General features: G+C 43.5%; 1 protein-coding gene across 1 annotated transcript in view; it reads right to left on the reverse strand.

Annotated features, from left to right (window-relative positions):
- LOC145202262 (uncharacterized) overlaps nt 1-18,619 on the reverse strand; it is a 160,941-nt gene that overhangs the window by 78,624 nt on the left and 63,698 nt on the right. The window contains exons 61-90 of the mRNA XM_090090161.1: nt 18,415-18,594; nt 18,112-18,276; nt 17,292-17,450; nt 16,968-17,147; nt 15,795-16,400; nt 15,050-15,226; nt 14,733-14,894; nt 14,446-14,604; nt 14,186-14,368; nt 12,498-13,100; nt 12,197-12,376; nt 11,894-12,058; nt 11,074-11,232; nt 10,750-10,929; nt 9,577-10,182; nt 8,832-9,008; nt 8,515-8,676; nt 8,228-8,386; nt 7,968-8,150; nt 6,280-6,882; nt 5,979-6,158; nt 5,676-5,840; nt 4,856-5,014; nt 4,532-4,711; nt 3,359-3,964; nt 2,614-2,790; nt 2,297-2,458; nt 2,010-2,168; nt 1,750-1,932; nt 62-664 (exon numbers count right to left, since the gene is read on the reverse strand). Coding sequence (XP_089946287.1) covers nt 62-664; nt 1,750-1,932; nt 2,010-2,168; nt 2,297-2,458; nt 2,614-2,790; nt 3,359-3,964; nt 4,532-4,711; nt 4,856-5,014; nt 5,676-5,840; nt 5,979-6,158; nt 6,280-6,882; nt 7,968-8,150; nt 8,228-8,386; nt 8,515-8,676; nt 8,832-9,008; nt 9,577-10,182; nt 10,750-10,929; nt 11,074-11,232; nt 11,894-12,058; nt 12,197-12,376; nt 12,498-13,100; nt 14,186-14,368; nt 14,446-14,604; nt 14,733-14,894; nt 15,050-15,226; nt 15,795-16,400; nt 16,968-17,147; nt 17,292-17,450; nt 18,112-18,276; nt 18,415-18,594 — 7,722 coding nt within the window. The remainder of the gene's footprint in view (nt 1-61; nt 665-1,749; nt 1,933-2,009; nt 2,169-2,296; nt 2,459-2,613; nt 2,791-3,358; nt 3,965-4,531; nt 4,712-4,855; nt 5,015-5,675; nt 5,841-5,978; nt 6,159-6,279; nt 6,883-7,967; nt 8,151-8,227; nt 8,387-8,514; nt 8,677-8,831; nt 9,009-9,576; nt 10,183-10,749; nt 10,930-11,073; nt 11,233-11,893; nt 12,059-12,196; nt 12,377-12,497; nt 13,101-14,185; nt 14,369-14,445; nt 14,605-14,732; nt 14,895-15,049; nt 15,227-15,794; nt 16,401-16,967; nt 17,148-17,291; nt 17,451-18,111; nt 18,277-18,414; nt 18,595-18,619) is intronic.

Genomic DNA, 18,619 nt, shown 5'->3' on the forward strand with positions numbered 1-18,619 from the left:
CGCGTTTCGTTTCACCGTTTTGGCTGCTTTTCGCACATTTTGCAAGGAAGCTTTTACTTACCAACACAGAACTTAGCAAGAACGCCGATGTTTTCAGGCTGCAACTGCAGATCAACGAACGAGTTCACAGCGATGTAAGAAAGACTTTCCGCATTGTTGATGACGTATCTAGACATTCTCTTGATGTCCGAGATGTTTGCGCCAGGACCAATTGCACCTATCCAGAACAGGGCTTCATTTTTCAACATCTCTTCAGTGTTTTTTCTGACTTCTAAATCTTGCTCGACACTTTCCTGACCGTTTGTTAGAAGAATCACGACGGGTTTTACGTTCAACCGCTCGCAGCCCAGATAAGCCTCTCTCGCTCTCAACAGAGCGTCGTTGATTGCTCTTCCGCCATTGATCTTGGGCAAACTGTCAATGAAGGCGGAGAACTGTTCGAAAGTTGAAAGATTTCCGCATGGAGCAGCTATTCTCGCAGATGAGCCGAAGTGTACTACTGCCACCTGGACGTTGTTGTTCTTTCCGAGCTCTGACGCTTCCATGAACTTCTTTACAAATGTTTTCTCTTGCTCCCACAGGTTGTTGTATGGGCTTGATGAAACGCCTGACGAAGAGTCCAGGACCATGATAAAGGTGATGTTGTTGCCAGAACACGAGGTCGCTAAACGCGATATAAAAAGGTAACTACTAAAACAAGTTTGAATTGGAGTTTGAAAACGCAGCTCTAAGGCGAAATACTTATTAGTTATTTTGATCTTATGCAATCCTAAGCTCAGTTACCATTATATCCAACCTGTAAGTCTTGCACTATCTATATTTGACTGTTACACACAAATGTTGAGTTGTAACAAAGGATAACTTGTGTCACACGAATTGTTTGTTACTCCTTCAGCATAAAGACAGAAAATGAATATTAACGAAGTCAAAAATGCATATTTCACGCAAACCGGCCACTCACCTCAATAGCTCTGATGTTAAGCTTCGATAAAAAAAAAAAAAAAAAGGACAGGTGCAAAAGACAGACTGGGTTTACAAGCTCACTGGATGCCATCCAGAAAGTGATTTATATCTTCAGAAGACGCAGTCAGAATTTTAACTCGAATGAGTATTTACAGGTTTCTAAACAAATCTGCGTCTCCGCATCATCAAATCTCGTTGATGTTGTTGACATGTACTAGCTGATATAAATATATTTGAAATAGAGAAAACAAGTGGTAGTTAGAACCGGAAAGCAGAAACTCAAGCTCTTACTCCGAGTTTTAACACTTGTGTTTTTCAGAGAAAACGAGTCGGTAAGAAAAGAAGCATTTATGAATGAGGTTCAAGCAAATCACTCAGAAAAAGGTAGCACGTGCTCACATGAAGAGTCAAGAAAAGGGAAATAAGATTAGCTGCAAAAGAGAGAAAAGCTATAATCTACCACCGCTACGTTGAAGAATGAAGAAAAATTGATTACGTAAGTCATGAAGAACGGAACGTTGTTCAAAGCGTTGTAGAGAAGCGCGTTTCCAAAACCTTTTTTTCAAATATTGATTTATGTCGATAAGGAAAGGACTATAAGTGAACAACCGTAATATACACGTCAGCATGCTTGGCATTGAATTTAAGCGTAAATATCCACCACACGAGATATACTGATGACCGATTAAGTTATACAACTAAGCCTTGCTTGATACTGAATTCTAAACGCAGAAATCGCTACACTTATAACTAACGCCATGTATATTTAACACCAAATGAACTTACGAATTAGACAAGGTTGTACGTTACAAGACTCATACTCAACCATGTTCTCATAGCTGCATTCGTATGTAGAAGAGGCGTTCCGCAAACAGTAGTTACGATTTCGATAGCGCACTGGATTCGTAAACGTTATTCTGCACGATGACGAGCACTCACTCCAAGCTGCCCATTCAGCGATTCTGTAATCTGTTTCATAAAGTAAAACGGTGTTTCAAGTGTCCCTAATCACAATCTGCGATTGCTTAAAACAAGCAACAACTTACCTGGACACGCATCCTGATTGCAGGCCACAGTGTTGACAACTTCAACGTTTTCACAAAGGTTTGCTGGAGAGCATGTTCGCGTTCTCGACTTGATCGGATTTCCTTCGTTGCATGTTTTTGAGCACTCGCCAAAAGATGACCATTGACTCACATTCAGAGCTGAAAATAAAAGTGCAGTGCACGCAACATGTCAAACTAGTTACGGCGACACGGTGCTGAGTTACAACACCAATCGCGTGTAAAACAAAGGAAACGTGCTTTCCTCTGACAACAGCATTTCGACTTACCCGTGCACAAACTAACGGCACATTCGCGGATCTCTGAGTATTGACCGTTGCATGGGCCCAGCACATTGTTGCATGTTCTATAGCGCGATGTGGTGGGAGGGTTGCTTTCAAGTCGGCAACTAGCGGAACACGAACTCCAAGAGCTCCAATCGTCAAAGGAACCTTCAACACAAACACACGCATGTTTTATTGACGTTCGTTACAGCGATTGTATTAACTCCACAAACCTACTAGCTAAACGCTGTTTTGAACGACTTACGTTTTCTAAATTGATTTTTTGCTATTCTAAGACTGCTTTTCACAAATGCGAAACTTACTGCACTGGTAGCTGCAAACTCTTAGTTCAAGTCCGGGGTTTCCTTCAGTTGCGCAATCTTGCTGGACTGCAGAAGTCGTGGGGTTAAGACAGATGCGTTCTCGACTCTGAGTGCCAGTCGCACCGCAAACAACAGAACATCGGCTCCAAGCAGACCACTCAGCCCATTGTCCTTCGACTAAAAAGGGTTTGCATTTGTCAGCGACGTTTGTTGGCATCGCAAAAACAAAGTTGAGCGACGAAGTAGAAACAGCACTCGGAAACACAGATAACTGCAAGCGCTCGGCGGGATTCAAAGCGGCAGCCCGCGGGAAGATTGGAAAGCTGCAGAAACGCGCAATCGAAGCACCTTAGCTCGTCAAGATTCGAGATCGCCACCGCTCGTTCATAACAAAAGCACACGCTTGAGAGCAGGGATCGTAAGACTGCAGACAGGCTCTTGGCAGAAAGCAGAAGCGAGCGTTGAAGACTTTTGTTAAAAAGGCCGGTCTCCGTTCGTTTTTGACGCTCCATATAGGCGCGCTTCAGCGTTTGCTTTCAGCAACCATCTGAGGTTACTTTGATTCGCAGCTGCATTACATTTGCTTGCAAGCTAGCCGATTTCCGCCTAGCTTTCGAACGGAAGCCTAGAAACAGCCTGCGCTCTTAAGCATGCGCCAGCCTGCACCAACACAGAAGCAGGACGAAAACTTCGATAAATAGCCGAAGCTTGCAAAGAAGTTTGCGGCCTGTCTTTTTATACTTACTTTCGCAGACTTGCCCGAGAAGTAGCGGATCATCAGGTCTGATTGCCACTAGGTCCCAAAACCTTTGTGCATGTCTGTAGAATAACTGCTCACTTCCGTTTACTACGTACCTAGACATTCTCATTACGTCAGAGATGTTTACGCGTGAACCCACTGCGCCGATAAAAAGCAACGCTTCGCTTTTCACGAGCTCCTCCAGCTGCAATCTCGCGTCCAAATCGATATTCGTATCCTCTGCCCCGCCTGTCAGATAGATAATGACCGGCATCACGTTCAGCCGTTTGCAACCCATGTACGCCTCTCTGGCTTTTTCGAGCGCGCTCTTTAGTGCCGGTTTGCCGTTTTTCTTATCCAACCTATCGATGAAAGCAAAGAACTGCGCTCTTGTGGTAAGGTTACCACAAGGAGAAGCCACTTCAGCAGCAGCGCCAAAGTTCACTACAGCAACCTGGACGTTTTCATTGCTACCCAGATCAGAGTTTCCAACAAACTCTTTCACAAAGTCTTTTTCTTGACGCCACTGGACATCTCCTAGGCTGGACGTAACCGCAGACGAGGAATCCAATACCATGATCCAACTGATGTTTAAGTTGAAGCAGGACTTATCTAAAAACAGAAAGTGTTACAAAAATAATCTTGATACAACAAGTGATGTTTTGGTGAGCATTTTTAGGCACTTGAGTTGGCGATGATTTTTGCCAGCGCTTCTGTAAAACATTAAACCGAAGCCCATGTTTATTCTCTCCGTAAGAAAGTTTGTTTCGAATGCTCTAAAAGTGATGATCGCTAAAAACACCATGTCGTACCTAGCTGAAACATCAATTTGGTACAAGATAATTTTGAAAATCAAACAAACAGCATTATATCGCCGTTTGTTTGATTTTTTGTTAGTTTTATTGCCATAAAACATAAAAAAGGGCATCAAAGCCATTCAAAACAAAACTAGAAAGCAATTCGCAAGGAGCATAAGAAAAATAAAATAAAGCGTTGCCTCTAATAGCGCATCAAGCGTCTCAACTTGACACGCTAATAGCGGTAAGCTTGCAGCGGCAAAATATAAGAGGAGACAGCGACGGTTTTAACTTAAAAAGAAAACGATTCTTTTGTTGAACACTTGCCGCTTGCTATTTTCTAAAGCTATTTGCTATTTTCAAAGTTAAGATGGTGACTTACCTAAAACGCAGTGCTCCACATTGCATGCCTCAACGTTAATCATAACATCACTGCTGCACTGCTGCCAATAATAATAGTAGAGACAATAGCTGCGAGTTCGATAGCGGACAGGTGTTGACCTCGCTGTTTTACAAGATGCTGAGCAACCACTCCACGCTCCCCATTCGGCGAGTCTATACTCTAAATATCAAGAAATTGGCCGCAGCAAATTGATACCTTATATCAGTTAAAAAGAAATCAAATGGGAGAGAATACGATCTTTGCAAGCAAAAGCAGCGCGATTTCCGAACAGCGCGCAGTGTTCCGAAAATGAAGCTAACTAACCTGGACACTGAAACTCTCGGTTGCACGGAACAGCATCAAGTACCTGCGTGCCTTGGCACAAATACGAAGGCCAACAGCTTCGAGTTCGAACGCGAACAGGATTGCTTTGGTTGCATGTTGCAGAGCATTCACCGAAAGGAGTCCATTGGGACAGCTCCACTAAAGCAAAAGTTACATAGCTTTGTTAAGGAGTTTAATACCGGTTCAGAAATAACACGTTAACGGAAAAACGCATCTCTAACAGATTGAGTGAATTTTTCACGCGTTGAGTGAAAAACGCATCTGTTAGAGATGCGATTTTCACTCAACGCGTACATAAACGCACGCAGCGGTTGTCGGATTCTCGAACTCCTATGACTTTTAATGCAGAGCGCATATTTAGCGCAAACTTCATTTTGACGGAGACATCTTTATTCGAAAGGAGCTAGCGTTTAAATGCTGAGCATGTTTGCAATGAGTCCACGCTGCCTTGAGGCGCTGTGTTGCTTGAGAAAGGCTCAACTAGAACTTCCTTTGTTTCTTGGCTGTACTCGTCCGCATATGCACGGATAAGTAGTGCCCCCAACACTGCGTTTTTACACAACAATGCAGCTTTAGAGCTCACGAGAAGGAGATAACAAGCTCTCAAAACAACACTCAGACTAAAGCCAGCGCATGCTTACATCATGAAGTGATCCTTACCTTCTTTTGCATGCTAATGTCAGCCTACAGCTGATGTATGTTTACATGCAGTAGCTACAGCCTGACATTGGCATGTAAAAAAATGCCAATGTCGACTTAAAGCCACTGTTTGTTAAGGAACCATTCTAACACCACTTACACACACACGGCGACTTTGCGGTGCAATCTTGATATTCATAGGAATCACCAGCGCACCAAGAGCTATAGCAGCTGCATTTTCTGCTCCGAGATTGCGTTGCACGTAAGCCCTCCATCCAGCAACTGGCAGAGCAAGTGCTCCATGCACTCCACTCGCTATATGCACCTGTTCAAGTACAAAACTTATATAAGCGGAGTTCTAGCCAGAGTCGCACTTAGAACAAGCACGCTCTTTTAAATTCAGATGCATTTGAAAATGCAACGGCGTTTACGGAATAAACATCAAACCAAACAAAAGCCTTACATGAGTCACTACAAGTTCTCAGCTCCAAATTCGCTACTCTTCCGTCGGACGGGCAGTTATCTTGAAACGATGACCTTGTTGGTGAGAGACACGGACGCGTCCGACTTACGACTCCAACGGTTCCCTTCAAATGTGAACTACAATCGTTCCAGAGCGACCATGAGGCCCACTGTCCGTTGACTGAAATAAACATAAAAGCGCACTAGTCTATTACAAACAGTTTAGCATGCCTAAGAATAGCGCGTTTCGTTTCACCGTTTTGGCTGCTTTTCGCACATTTTGCAAGGAAGCTTTTACTTACCAACACAGAACTTAGCAAGAACGCCGATGTTTTCAGGCTGCAACTGCAGATCAACGAACGAGTTCACAGCGATGTAAGAAAGACTTTCCGCATTGTTGATGACGTATCTAGACATTCTCTTGATGTCCGAGATGTTTGCGCCAGGACCAATTGCACCTATCCAGAACAGGGCTTCATTTTTCAACATCTCTTCAGTGTTTTTTCTGACTTCTAAATCTTGCTCGACACTTTCCTGACCGTTTGTTAGAAGAATCACGACGGGTTTTACGTTCAACCGCTCGCAGCCCAGATAAGCCTCTCTCGCTCTCAACAGAGCGTCGTTGATTGCTCTTCCGCCATTGATCTTGGGCAAACTGTCAATGAAGGCGGAGAACTGTTCGAAAGTTGAAAGATTTCCGCATGGAGCAGCTATTCTCGCAGATGAGCCGAAGTGTACTACTGCCACCTGGACGTTGTTGTTCTTTCCGAGCTCTGACGCTTCCATGAACTTCTTTACAAATGTTTTCTCTTGCTCCCACAGGTTGTTGTATGGGCTTGATGAAACGCCTGACGAAGAGTCCAGGACCATGATAAAGGTGATGTTGTTGCCAGAACACGAGGTCGCTAAACGCGATATAAAAAGGTAACTACTAAAACAAGTTTGAATTGGAGTTTGAAAACGCAGCTCTAAGGCGAAATACTTATTAGTTATTTTGATCTTATGCAATCCTAAGCTCAGTTACCATTATATCCAACCTGTAAGTCTTGCACTATCTATATTTGACTGTTACACACAAATGTTGAGTTGTAACAAAGGATAACTTGTGTCACACGAATTGTTTGTTACTCCTTCAGCATAAAGACAGAAAATGAATATTAACGAAGTCAAAAATGCATATTTCACGCAAACCGGCCACTCACCTCAATAGCTCTGATGTTAAGCTTCGATAAAAAAAAAAAAAAAAAGGACAGGTGCAAAAGACAGACTGGGTTTACAAGCTCACTGGATGCCATCCAGAAAGTGATTTATATCTTCAGAAGACGCAGTCAGAATTTTAACTCGAATGAGTATTTACAGGTTTCTAAACAAATCTGCGTCTCCGCATCATCAAATCTCGTTGATGTTGTTGACATGTACTAGCTGATATAAATATATTTGAAATAGAGAAAACAAGTGGTAGTTAGAACCGGAAAGCAGAAACTCAAGCTCTTACTCCGAGTTTTAACACTTGTGTTTTTCAGAGAAAACGAGTCGGTAAGAAAAGAAGCATTTATGAATGAGGTTCAAGCAAATCACTCAGAAAAAGGTAGCACGTGCTCACATGAAGAGTCAAGAAAAGGGAAATAAGATTAGCTGCAAAAGAGAGAAAAGCTATAATCTACCACCGCTACGTTGAAGAATGAAGAAAAATTGATTACGTAAGTCATGAAGAACGGAACGTTGTTCAAAGCGTTGTAGAGAAGCGCGTTTCCAAAACCTTTTTTTCAAATATTGATTTATGTCGATAAGGAAAGGACTATAAGTGAACAACCGTAATATACACGTCAGCATGCTTGGCATTGAATTTAAGCGTAAATATCCACCACACGAGATATACTGATGACCGATTAAGTTATACAACTAAGCCTTGCTTGATACTGAATTCTAAACGCAGAAATCGCTACACTTATAACTAACGCCATGTATATTTAACACCAAATGAACTTACGAATTAGACAAGGTTGTACGTTACAAGACTCATACTCAACCATGTTCTCATAGCTGCATTCGTATGTAGAAGAGGCGTTCCGCAAACAGTAGTTACGATTTCGATAGCGCACTGGATTCGTAAACGTTATTCTGCACGATGACGAGCACTCACTCCAAGCTGCCCATTCAGCGATTCTGTAATCTGTTTCATAAAGTAAAACGGTGTTTCAAGTGTCCCTAATCACAATCTGCGATTGCTTAAAACAAGCAACAACTTACCTGGACACGCATCCTGATTGCAGGCCACAGTGTTGACAACTTCAACGTTTTCACAAAGGTTTGCTGGAGAGCATGTTCGCGTTCTCGACTTGATCGGATTTCCTTCGTTGCATGTTTTTGAGCACTCGCCAAAAGATGACCATTGACTCACATTCAGAGCTGAAAATAAAAGTGCAGTGCACGCAACATGTCAAACTAGTTACGGCGACACGGTGCTGAGTTACAACACCAATCGCGTGTAAAACAAAGGAAACGTGCTTTCCTCTGACAACAGCATTTCGACTTACCCGTGCACAAACTAACGGCACATTCGCGGATCTCTGAGTATTGACCGTTGCATGGGCCCAGCACATTGTTGCATGTTCTATAGCGCGATGTGGTGGGAGGGTTGCTTTCAAGTCGGCAACTAGCGGAACACGAACTCCAAGAGCTCCAATCGTCAAAGGAACCTTCAACACAAACACACGCATGTTTTATTGACGTTCGTTACAGCGATTGTATTAACTCCACAAACCTACTAGCTAAACGCTGTTTTGAACGACTTACGTTTTCTAAATTGATTTTTTGCTATTCTAAGACTGCTTTTCACAAATGCGAAACTTACTGCACTGGTAGCTGCAAACTCTTAGTTCAAGTCCGGGGTTTCCTTCAGTTGCGCAATCTTGCTGGACTGCAGAAGTCGTGGGGTTAAGACAGATGCGTTCTCGACTCTGAGTGCCAGTCGCACCGCAAACAACAGAACATCGGCTCCAAGCAGACCACTCAGCCCATTGTCCTTCGACTAAAAAGGGTTTGCATTTGTCAGCGACGTTTGTTGGCATCGCAAAAACAAAGTTGAGCGACGAAGTAGAAACAGCACTCGGAAACACAGATAACTGCAAGCGCTCGGCGGGATTCAAAGCGGCAGCCCGCGGGAAGATTGGAAAGCTGCAGAAACGCGCAATCGAAGCACCTTAGCTCGTCAAGATTCGAGATCGCCACCGCTCGTTCATAACAAAAGCACACGCTTGAGAGCAGGGATCGTAAGACTGCAGACAGGCTCTTGGCAGAAAGCAGAAGCGAGCGTTGAAGACTTTTGTTAAAAAGGCCGGTCTCCGTTCGTTTTTGACGCTCCATATAGGCGCGCTTCAGCGTTTGCTTTCAGCAACCATCTGAGGTTACTTTGATTCGCAGCTGCATTACATTTGCTTGCAAGCTAGCCGATTTCCGCCTAGCTTTCGAACGGAAGCCTAGAAACAGCCTGCGCTCTTAAGCATGCGCCAGCCTGCACCAACACAGAAGCAGGACGAAAACTTCGATAAATAGCCGAAGCTTGCAAAGAAGTTTGCGGCCTGTCTTTTTATACTTACTTTCGCAGACTTGCCCGAGAAGTAGCGGATCATCAGGTCTGATTGCCACTAGGTCCCAAAACCTTTGTGCATGTCTGTAGAATAACTGCTCACTTCCGTTTACTACGTACCTAGACATTCTCATTACGTCAGAGATGTTTACGCGTGAACCCACTGCGCCGATAAAAAGCAACGCTTCGCTTTTCACGAGCTCCTCCAGCTGCAATCTCGCGTCCAAATCGATATTCGTATCCTCTGCCCCGCCTGTCAGATAGATAATGACCGGCATCACGTTCAGCCGTTTGCAACCCATGTACGCCTCTCTGGCTTTTTCGAGCGCGCTCTTTAGTGCCGGTTTGCCGTTTTTCTTATCCAACCTATCGATGAAAGCAAAGAACTGCGCTCTTGTGGTAAGGTTACCACAAGGAGAAGCCACTTCAGCAGCAGCGCCAAAGTTCACTACAGCAACCTGGACGTTTTCATTGCTACCCAGATCAGAGTTTCCAACAAACTCTTTCACAAAGTCTTTTTCTTGACGCCACTGGACATCTCCTAGGCTGGACGTAACCGCAGACGAGGAATCCAATACCATGATCCAACTGATGTTTAAGTTGAAGCAGGACTTATCTAAAAACAGAAAGTGTTACAAAAATAATCTTGATACAACAAGTGATGTTTTGGTGAGCATTTTTAGGCACTTGAGTTGGCGATGATTTTTGCCAGCGCTTCTGTAAAACATTAAACCGAAGCCCATGTTTATTCTCTCCGTAAGAAAGTTTGTTTCGAATGCTCTAAAAGTGATGATCGCTAAAAACACCATGTCGTACCTAGCTGAAACATCAATTTGGTACAAGATAATTTTGAAAATCAAACAAACAGCATTATATCGCCGTTTGTTTGATTTTTTGTTAGTTTTATTGCCATAAAACATAAAAAAGGGCATCAAAGCCATTCAAAACAAAACTAGAAAGCAATTCGCAAGGAGCATAAGAAAAATAAAATAAAGCGTTGCCTCTAATAGCGCATCAAGCGTCTCAACTTGACACGCTAATAGCGGTAAGCTTGCAGCGGCAAAATATAAGAGGAGACAGCGACGGTTTTAACTTAAAAAGAAAACGATTCTTTTGTTGAACACTTGCCGCTTGCTATTTTCTAAAGCTATTTGCTATTTTCAAAGTTAAGATGGTGACTTACCTAAAACGCAGTGCTCCACATTGCATGCCTCAACGTTAATCATAACATCACTGCTGCACTGCTGCCAATAATAATAGTAGAGACAATAGCTGCGAGTTCGATAGCGGACAGGTGTTGACCTCGCTGTTTTACAAGATGCTGAGCAACCACTCCACGCTCCCCATTCGGCGAGTCTATACTCTAAATATCAAGAAATTGGCCGCAGCAAATTGATACCTTATATCAGTTAAAAAGAAATCAAATGGGAGAGAATACGATCTTTGCAAGCAAAAGCAGCGCGATTTCCGAACAGCGCGCAGTGTTCCGAAAATGAAGCTAACTAACCTGGACACTGAAACTCTCGGTTGCACGGAACAGCATCAAGTACCTGCGTGCCTTGGCACAAATACGAAGGCCAACAGCTTCGAGTTCGAACGCGAACAGGATTGCTTTGGTTGCATGTTGCAGAGCATTCACCGAAAGGAGTCCATTGGGACAGCTCCACTAAAGCAAAAGTTACATAGCTTTGTTAAGGAGTTTAATACCGGTTCAGAAATAACACGTTAACGGAAAAACGCATCTCTAACAGATTGAGTGAATTTTTCACGCGTTGAGTGAAAAACGCATCTGTTAGAGATGCGATTTTCACTCAACGCGTACATAAACGCACGCAGCGGTTGTCGGATTCTCGAACTCCTATGACTTTTAATGCAGAGCGCATATTTAGCGCAAACTTCATTTTGACGGAGACATCTTTATTCGAAAGGAGCTAGCGTTTAAATGCTGAGCATGTTTGCAATGAGTCCACGCTGCCTTGAGGCGCTGTGTTGCTTGAGAAAGGCTCAACTAGAACTTCCTTTGTTTCTTGGCTGTACTCGTCCGCATATGCACGGATAAGTAGTGCCCCCAACACTGCGTTTTTACACAACAATGCAGCTTTAGAGCTCACGAGAAGGAGATAACAAGCTCTCAAAACAACACTCAGACTAAAGCCAGCGCATGCTTACATCATGAAGTGATCCTTACCTTCTTTTGCATGCTAATGTCAGCCTACAGCTGATGTATGTTTACATGCAGTAGCTACAGCCTGACATTGGCATGTAAAAAAATGCCAATGTCGACTTAAAGCCACTGTTTGTTAAGGAACCATTCTAACACCACTTACACACACACGGCGACTTTGCGGTGCAATCTTGATATTCATAGGAATCACCAGCGCACCAAGAGCTATAGCAGCTGCATTTTCTGCTCCGAGATTGCGTTGCACGTAAGCCCTCCATCCAGCAACTGGCAGAGCAAGTGCTCCATGCACTCCACTCGCTATATGCACCTGTTCAAGTACAAAACTTATATAAGCGGAGTTCTAGCCAGAGTCGCACTTAGAACAAGCACGCTCTTTTAAATTCAGATGCATTTGAAAATGCAACGGCGTTTACGGAATAAACATCAAACCAAACAAAAGCCTTACATGAGTCACTACAAGTTCTCAGCTCCAAATTCGCTACTCTTCCGTCGGACGGGCAGTTATCTTGAAACGATGACCTTGTTGGTGAGAGACACGGACGCGTCCGACTTACGACTCCAACGGTTCCCTTCAAATGTGAACTACAATCGTTCCAGAGCGACCATGAGGCCCACTGTCCGTTGACTGAAATAAACATAAAAGCGCACTAGTCTATTACAAACAGTTTAGCATGCCTAAGAATAGCGCGTTTCGTTTCACCGTTTTGGCTGCTTTTCGCACATTTTGCAAGGAAGCTTTTACTTACCAACACAGAACTTAGCAAGAACGCCGATGTTTTCAGGCTGCAACTGCAGATCAACGAACGAGTTCACAGCGATGTAAGAAAGACTTTCCGCATTGTTGATGACGTATCTAGACATTCTCTTGATGTCCGAGATGTTTGCGCCAGGACCAATTGCACCTATCCAGAACAGGGCTTCATTTTTCAACATCTCTTCAGTGTTTTTTCTGACTTCTAAATCTTGCTCGACACTTTCCTGACCGTTTGTTAGAAGAATCACGACGGGTTTTACGTTCAACCGCTCGCAGCCCAGATAAGCCTCTCTCGCTCTCAACAGAGCGTCGTTGATTGCTCTTCCGCCATTGATCTTGGGCAAACTGTCAATGAAGGCGGAGAACTGTTCGAAAGTTGAAAGATTTCCGCATGGAGCAGCTATTCTCGCAGATGAGCCGAAGTGTACTACTGCCACCTGGACGTTGTTGTTCTTTCCGAGCTCTGACGCTTCCATGAACTTCTTTACAAATGTTTTCTCTTGCTCCCACAGGTTGTTGTATGGGCTTGATGAAACGCCTGACGAAGAGTCCAGGACCATGATAAAGGTGATGTTGTTGCCAGAACACGAGGTCGCTAAACGCGATATAAAAAGGTAACTACTAAAACAAGTTTGAATTGGAGTTTGAAAACGCAGCTCTAAGGCGAAATACTTATTAGTTATTTTGATCTTATGCAATCCTAAGCTCAGTTACCATTATATCCAACCTGTAAGTCTTGCACTATCTATATTTGACTGTTACACACAAATGTTGAGTTGTAACAAAGGATAACTTGTGTCACACGAATTGTTTGTTACTCCTTCAGCATAAAGACAGAAAATGAATATTAACGAAGTCAAAAATGCATATTTCACGCAAACCGGCCACTCACCTCAATAGCTCTGATGTTAAGCTTCGATAAAAAAAAAAAAAAAAAGGACAGGTGCAAAAGACAGACTGGGTTTACAAGCTCACTGGATGCCATCCAGAAAGTGATTTATATCTTCAGAAGACGCAGTCAGAATTTTAACTCGAATGAGTATTTACAGGTTTCTAAACAAATCTGCGTCTCCGCATCATCAAATCTCGTTGATGTTGTTGACATGTACTAGCTGATATAAATATATTTGAAATAGAGAAAACAAGTGGTAGTTAGAACCGGAAAGCAGAAACTCAAGCTCTTACTCCGAGTTTTAACACTTGTGTTTTTCAGAGAAAACGAGTCGGTAAGAAAAGAAGCATTTATGAATGAGGTTCAAGCAAATCACTCAGAAAAAGGTAGCACGTGCTCACATGAAGAGTCAAGAAAAGGGAAATAAGATTAGCTGCAAAAGAGAGAAAAGCTATAATCTACCACCGCTACGTTGAAGAATGAAGAAAAATTGATTACGTAAGTCATGAAGAACGGAACGTTGTTCAAAGCGTTGTAGAGAAGCGCGTTTCCAAAACCTTTTTTTCAAATATTGATTTATGTCGATAAGGAAAGGACTATAAGTGAACAACCGTAATATACACGTCAGCATGCTTGGCATTGAATTTAAGCGTAAATATCCACCACACGAGATATACTGATGACCGATTAAGTTATACAACTAAGCCTTGCTTGATACTGAATTCTAAACGCAGAAATCGCTACACTTATAACTAACGCCATGTATATTTAACACCAAATGAACTTACGAATTAGACAAGGTTGTACGTTACAAGACTCATACTCAACCATGTTCTCATAGCTGCATTCGTATGTAGAAGAGGCGTTCCGCAAACAGTAGTTACGATTTCGATAGCGCACTGGATTCGTAAACGTTATTCTGCACGATGACGAGCACTCACTCCAAGCTGCCCATTCAGCGATTCTGTAATCTGTTTCATAAAGTAAAACGGTGTTTCAAGTGTCCCTAATCACAATCTGCGATTGCTTAAAACAAGCAACAACTTACCTGGACACGCATCCTGATTGCAGGCCACAGTGTTGACAACTTCAACGTTTTCACAAAGGTTTGCTGGAGAGCATGTTCGCGTTCTCGACTTGATCGGATTTCCTTCGTTGCATGTTTTTGAGCACTCGCCAAAAGATGACCATTGACTCACATTCAGAGCTGAAAATAAAAGTGCAGTGCACGCAACATGTCAAACTAGTTACGGCGACACGGTGCTGAGTTACAACACCAATCGCGTGTAAAACAAAGGAAACGTGCTTTCCTCTGACAACAGCATTTCGACTTACCCGTGCACAAACTAACGGCACATTCGCGGATCTCTGAGTATTGACCGTTGCATGGGCCCAGCACATTGTTGCATGTTCTATAGCGCGATGTGGTGGGAGGGTTGCTTTCAAGTCGGCAACTAGCGGAACACGAACTCCAAGAGCTCCAATCGTCAAAGGAACCTTCAACACAAACACACGCATGTTTTATTGACGTTCGTTACAGCGATTGTATTAACTCCACAAACCTACTAGCTAAACGCTGTTTTGAACGACTTACGTTTTCTAAATTGATTTTTTGCTATTCTAAGACTGCTTTTCACAAATGCGAAACTTACTGCACTGGTAGCTGCAAACTCTTAGTTCAAGTCCGGGGTTTCCTTCAGTTGCGCAATCTTGCTGGACTGCAGAAGTCGTGGGGTTAAGACAGATGCGTTCTCGACTCTGAGTGCCAGTCGCACCGCAAACAACAGAACATCGGCTCCAAGCAGACCACTCAGCCCATTGTCCTTCGACTAAAAAGGGTTTGCATTTGTCAGCGACGTTTGTTGGCATCGCAAAAACAAAGTTGAGCGACGAAGTAGAAACAGCACTCGGAAACACAGATAACTGCAAGCGCTCGGCGGGATTCAAAGCGGCAGCCCGCGGGAAGATTGGAAAGCTGCAGAAACGCGCAATCGAAGCACCTTAGCTCGTCAAGATTCGAGATCGCCACCGCTCGTTCATAACAAAAGCACACGCTTGAGAGCAGGGATCGTAAGACTGCAGACAGGCTCTTGGCAGAAAGCAGAAGCGAGCGTTGAAGACTTTTGTTAAAAAGGCCGGTCTCCGTTCGTTTTTGACGCTCCATATAGGCGCGCTTCAGCGTTTGCTTTCAGCAACCATCTGAGGTTACTTTGATTCGCAGCTGCATTACATTTGCTTGCAAGCTAGCCGATTTCCGCCTAGCTTTCGAACGGAAGCCTAGAAACAGCCTGCGCTCTTAAGCATGCGCCAGCCTGCACCAACACAGAAGCAGGACGAAAACTTCGATAAATAGCCGAAGCTTGCAAAGAAGTTTGCGGCCTGTCTTTTTATACTTACTTTCGCAGACTTGCCCGAGAAGTAGCGGATCATCAGGTCTGATTGCCACTAGGTCCCAAAACCTTTGTGCATGTCTGTAGAATAACTGCTCACTTCCGTTTACTACGTACCTAGACATTCTCATTACGTCAGAGATGTTTACGCGTGAACCCACTGCGCCGATAAAAAGCAACGCTTCGCTTTTCACGAGCTCCTCCAGCTGCAATCTCGCGTCCAAATCGATATTCGTATCCTCTGCCCCGCCTGTCAGATAGATAATGACCGGCATCACGTTCAGCCGTTTGCAACCCATGTACGCCTCTCTGGCTTTTTCGAGCGCGCTCTTTAGTGCCGGTTTGCCGTTTTTCTTATCCAACCTATCGATGAAAGCAAAGAACTGCGCTCTTGTGGTAAGGTTACCACAAGGAGAAGCCACTTCAGCAGCAGCGCCAAAGTTCACTACAGCAACCTGGACGTTTTCATTGCTACCCAGATCAGAGTTTCCAACAAACTCTTTCACAAAGTCTTTTTCTTGACGCCACTGGACATCTCCTAGGCTGGACGTAACCGCAGACGAGGAATCCAATACCATGATCCAACTGATGTTTAAGTTGAAGCAGGACTTATCTAAAAACAGAAAGTGTTACAAAAATAATCTTGATACAACAAGTGATGTTTTGGTGAGCATTTTTAGGCACTTGAGTTGGCGATGATTTTTGCCAGCGCTTCTGTAAAACATTAAACCGAAGCCCATGTTTATTCTCTCCGTAAGAAAGTTTGTTTCGAATGCTCTAAAAGTGATGATCGCTAAAAACACCATGTCGTACCTAGCTGAAACATCAATTTGGTACAAGATAATTTTGAAAATCAAACAAACAGCATTATATCGCCGTTTGTTTGATTTTTTGTTAGTTTTATTGCCATAAAACATAAAAAAGGGCATCAAAGCCATTCAAAACAAAACTAGAAAGCAATTCGCAAGGAGCATAAGAAAAATAAAATAAAGCGTTGCCTCTAATAGCGCATCAAGCGTCTCAACTTGACACGCTAATAGCGGTAAGCTTGCAGCGGCAAAATATAAGAGGAGACAGCGACGGTTTTAACTTAAAAAGAAAACGATTCTTTTGTTGAACACTTGCCGCTTGCTATTTTCTAAAGCTATTTGCTATTTTCAAAGTTAAGATGGTGACTTACCTAAAACGCAGTGCTCCACATTGCATGCCTCAACGTTAATCATAACATCACTGCTGCACTGCTGCCAATAATAATAGTAGAGACAATAGCTGCGAGTTCGATAGCGGACAGGTGTTGACCTCGCTGTTTTACAAGATGCTGAGCAACCACTCCACGCTCCCCATTCGGCGAGTCTATACTCTAAATATCAAGAAATTGGCCGCAGCAAATTGATACCTTATATCAGTTAAAAAGAAATCAAATGGGAGAGAATACGATCTTTGCAAGCAAAAGCAGCGCGATTTCCGAACAGCGCGCAGTGTTCCGAAAATGAAGCTAACTAACCTGGACACTGAAACTCTCGGTTGCACGGAACAGCATCAAGTACCTGCGTGCCTTGGCACAAATACGAAGGCCAACAGCTTCGAGTTCGAACGCGAACAGGATTGCTTTGGTTGCATGTTGCAGAGCATTCACCGAAAGGAGTCCATTGGGACAGCTCCACTAAAGCAAAAGTTACATAGCTTTGTTAAGGAGTTTAATACCGGTTCAGAAATAACACGTTAACGGAAAAACGCATCTCTAACAGATTGAGTGAATTTTTCACGCGTTGAGTGAAAAACGCATCTGTTAGAGATGCGATTTTCACTCAACGCGTACATAAACGCACGCAGCGGTTGTCGGATTCTCGAACTCCTATGACTTTTAATGCAGAGCGCATATTTAGCGCAAACTTCATTTTGACGGAGACATCTTTATTCGAAAGGAGCTAGCGTTTAAATGCTGAGCATGTTTGCAATGAGTCCACGCTGCCTTGAGGCGCTGTGTTGCTTGAGAAAGGCTCAACTAGAACTTCCTTTGTTTCTTGGCTGTACTCGTCCGCATATGCACGGATAAGTAGTGCCCCCAACACTGCGTTTTTACACAACAATGCAGCTTTAGAGCTCACGAGAAGGAGATAACAAGCTCTCAAAACAACACTCAGACTAAAGCCAGCGCATGCTTACATCATGAAGTGATCCTTACCTTCTTTTGCATGCTAATGTCAGCCTACAGCTGATGTATGTTTACATGCAGTAGCTACAGCCTGACATTGGCATGTAAAAAAATGCCAATGTCGACTTAAAGCCACTGTTTGTTAAGGAACCATTCTAACACCACTTACACACACACGGCGACTTTGCGGTGCAATCTTGATATTCATAGGAATCACCAGCGCACCAAGAGCTATAGCAGCTGCATTTTCTGCTCCGAGATTGCGTTGCACGTAAGCCCTCCATCCAGCAACTGGCAGAGCAAGTGCTCCATGCACTCCACTCGCTATATGCACCTGTTCAAGTACAAAACTTATATAAGCGGAGTTCTAGCCAGAGTCGCACTTAGAACAAGCACGCTCTTTTAAATTCAGATGCATTTGAAAATGCAACGGCGTTTACGGAATAAACATCAAACCAAACAAAAGCCTTACATGAGTCACTACAAGTTCTCAGCTCCAAATTCGCTACTCTTCCGTCGGACGGGCAGTTATCTTGAAACGATGACCTTGTTGGTGAGAGACACGGACGCGTCCGACTTACGACTCCAACGGTTCCCTTCAAATGTGAACTACAATCGTTCCAGAGCGACCATGAGGCCCACTGTCCGTTGACTGAAATAAACATAAAAGCGCACTA

Source organism: Hydra viridissima, unplaced genomic scaffold, assembly GCF_058129835.1.
Source record: "Hydra viridissima isolate aposymbiotic clone 2 unplaced genomic scaffold, HvirCarnegie_v1 scaffold_6, whole genome shotgun sequence".
In the NCBI taxonomy this organism is placed as follows: domain Eukaryota; kingdom Metazoa; phylum Cnidaria; class Hydrozoa; order Anthoathecata; family Hydridae; genus Hydra; species Hydra viridissima.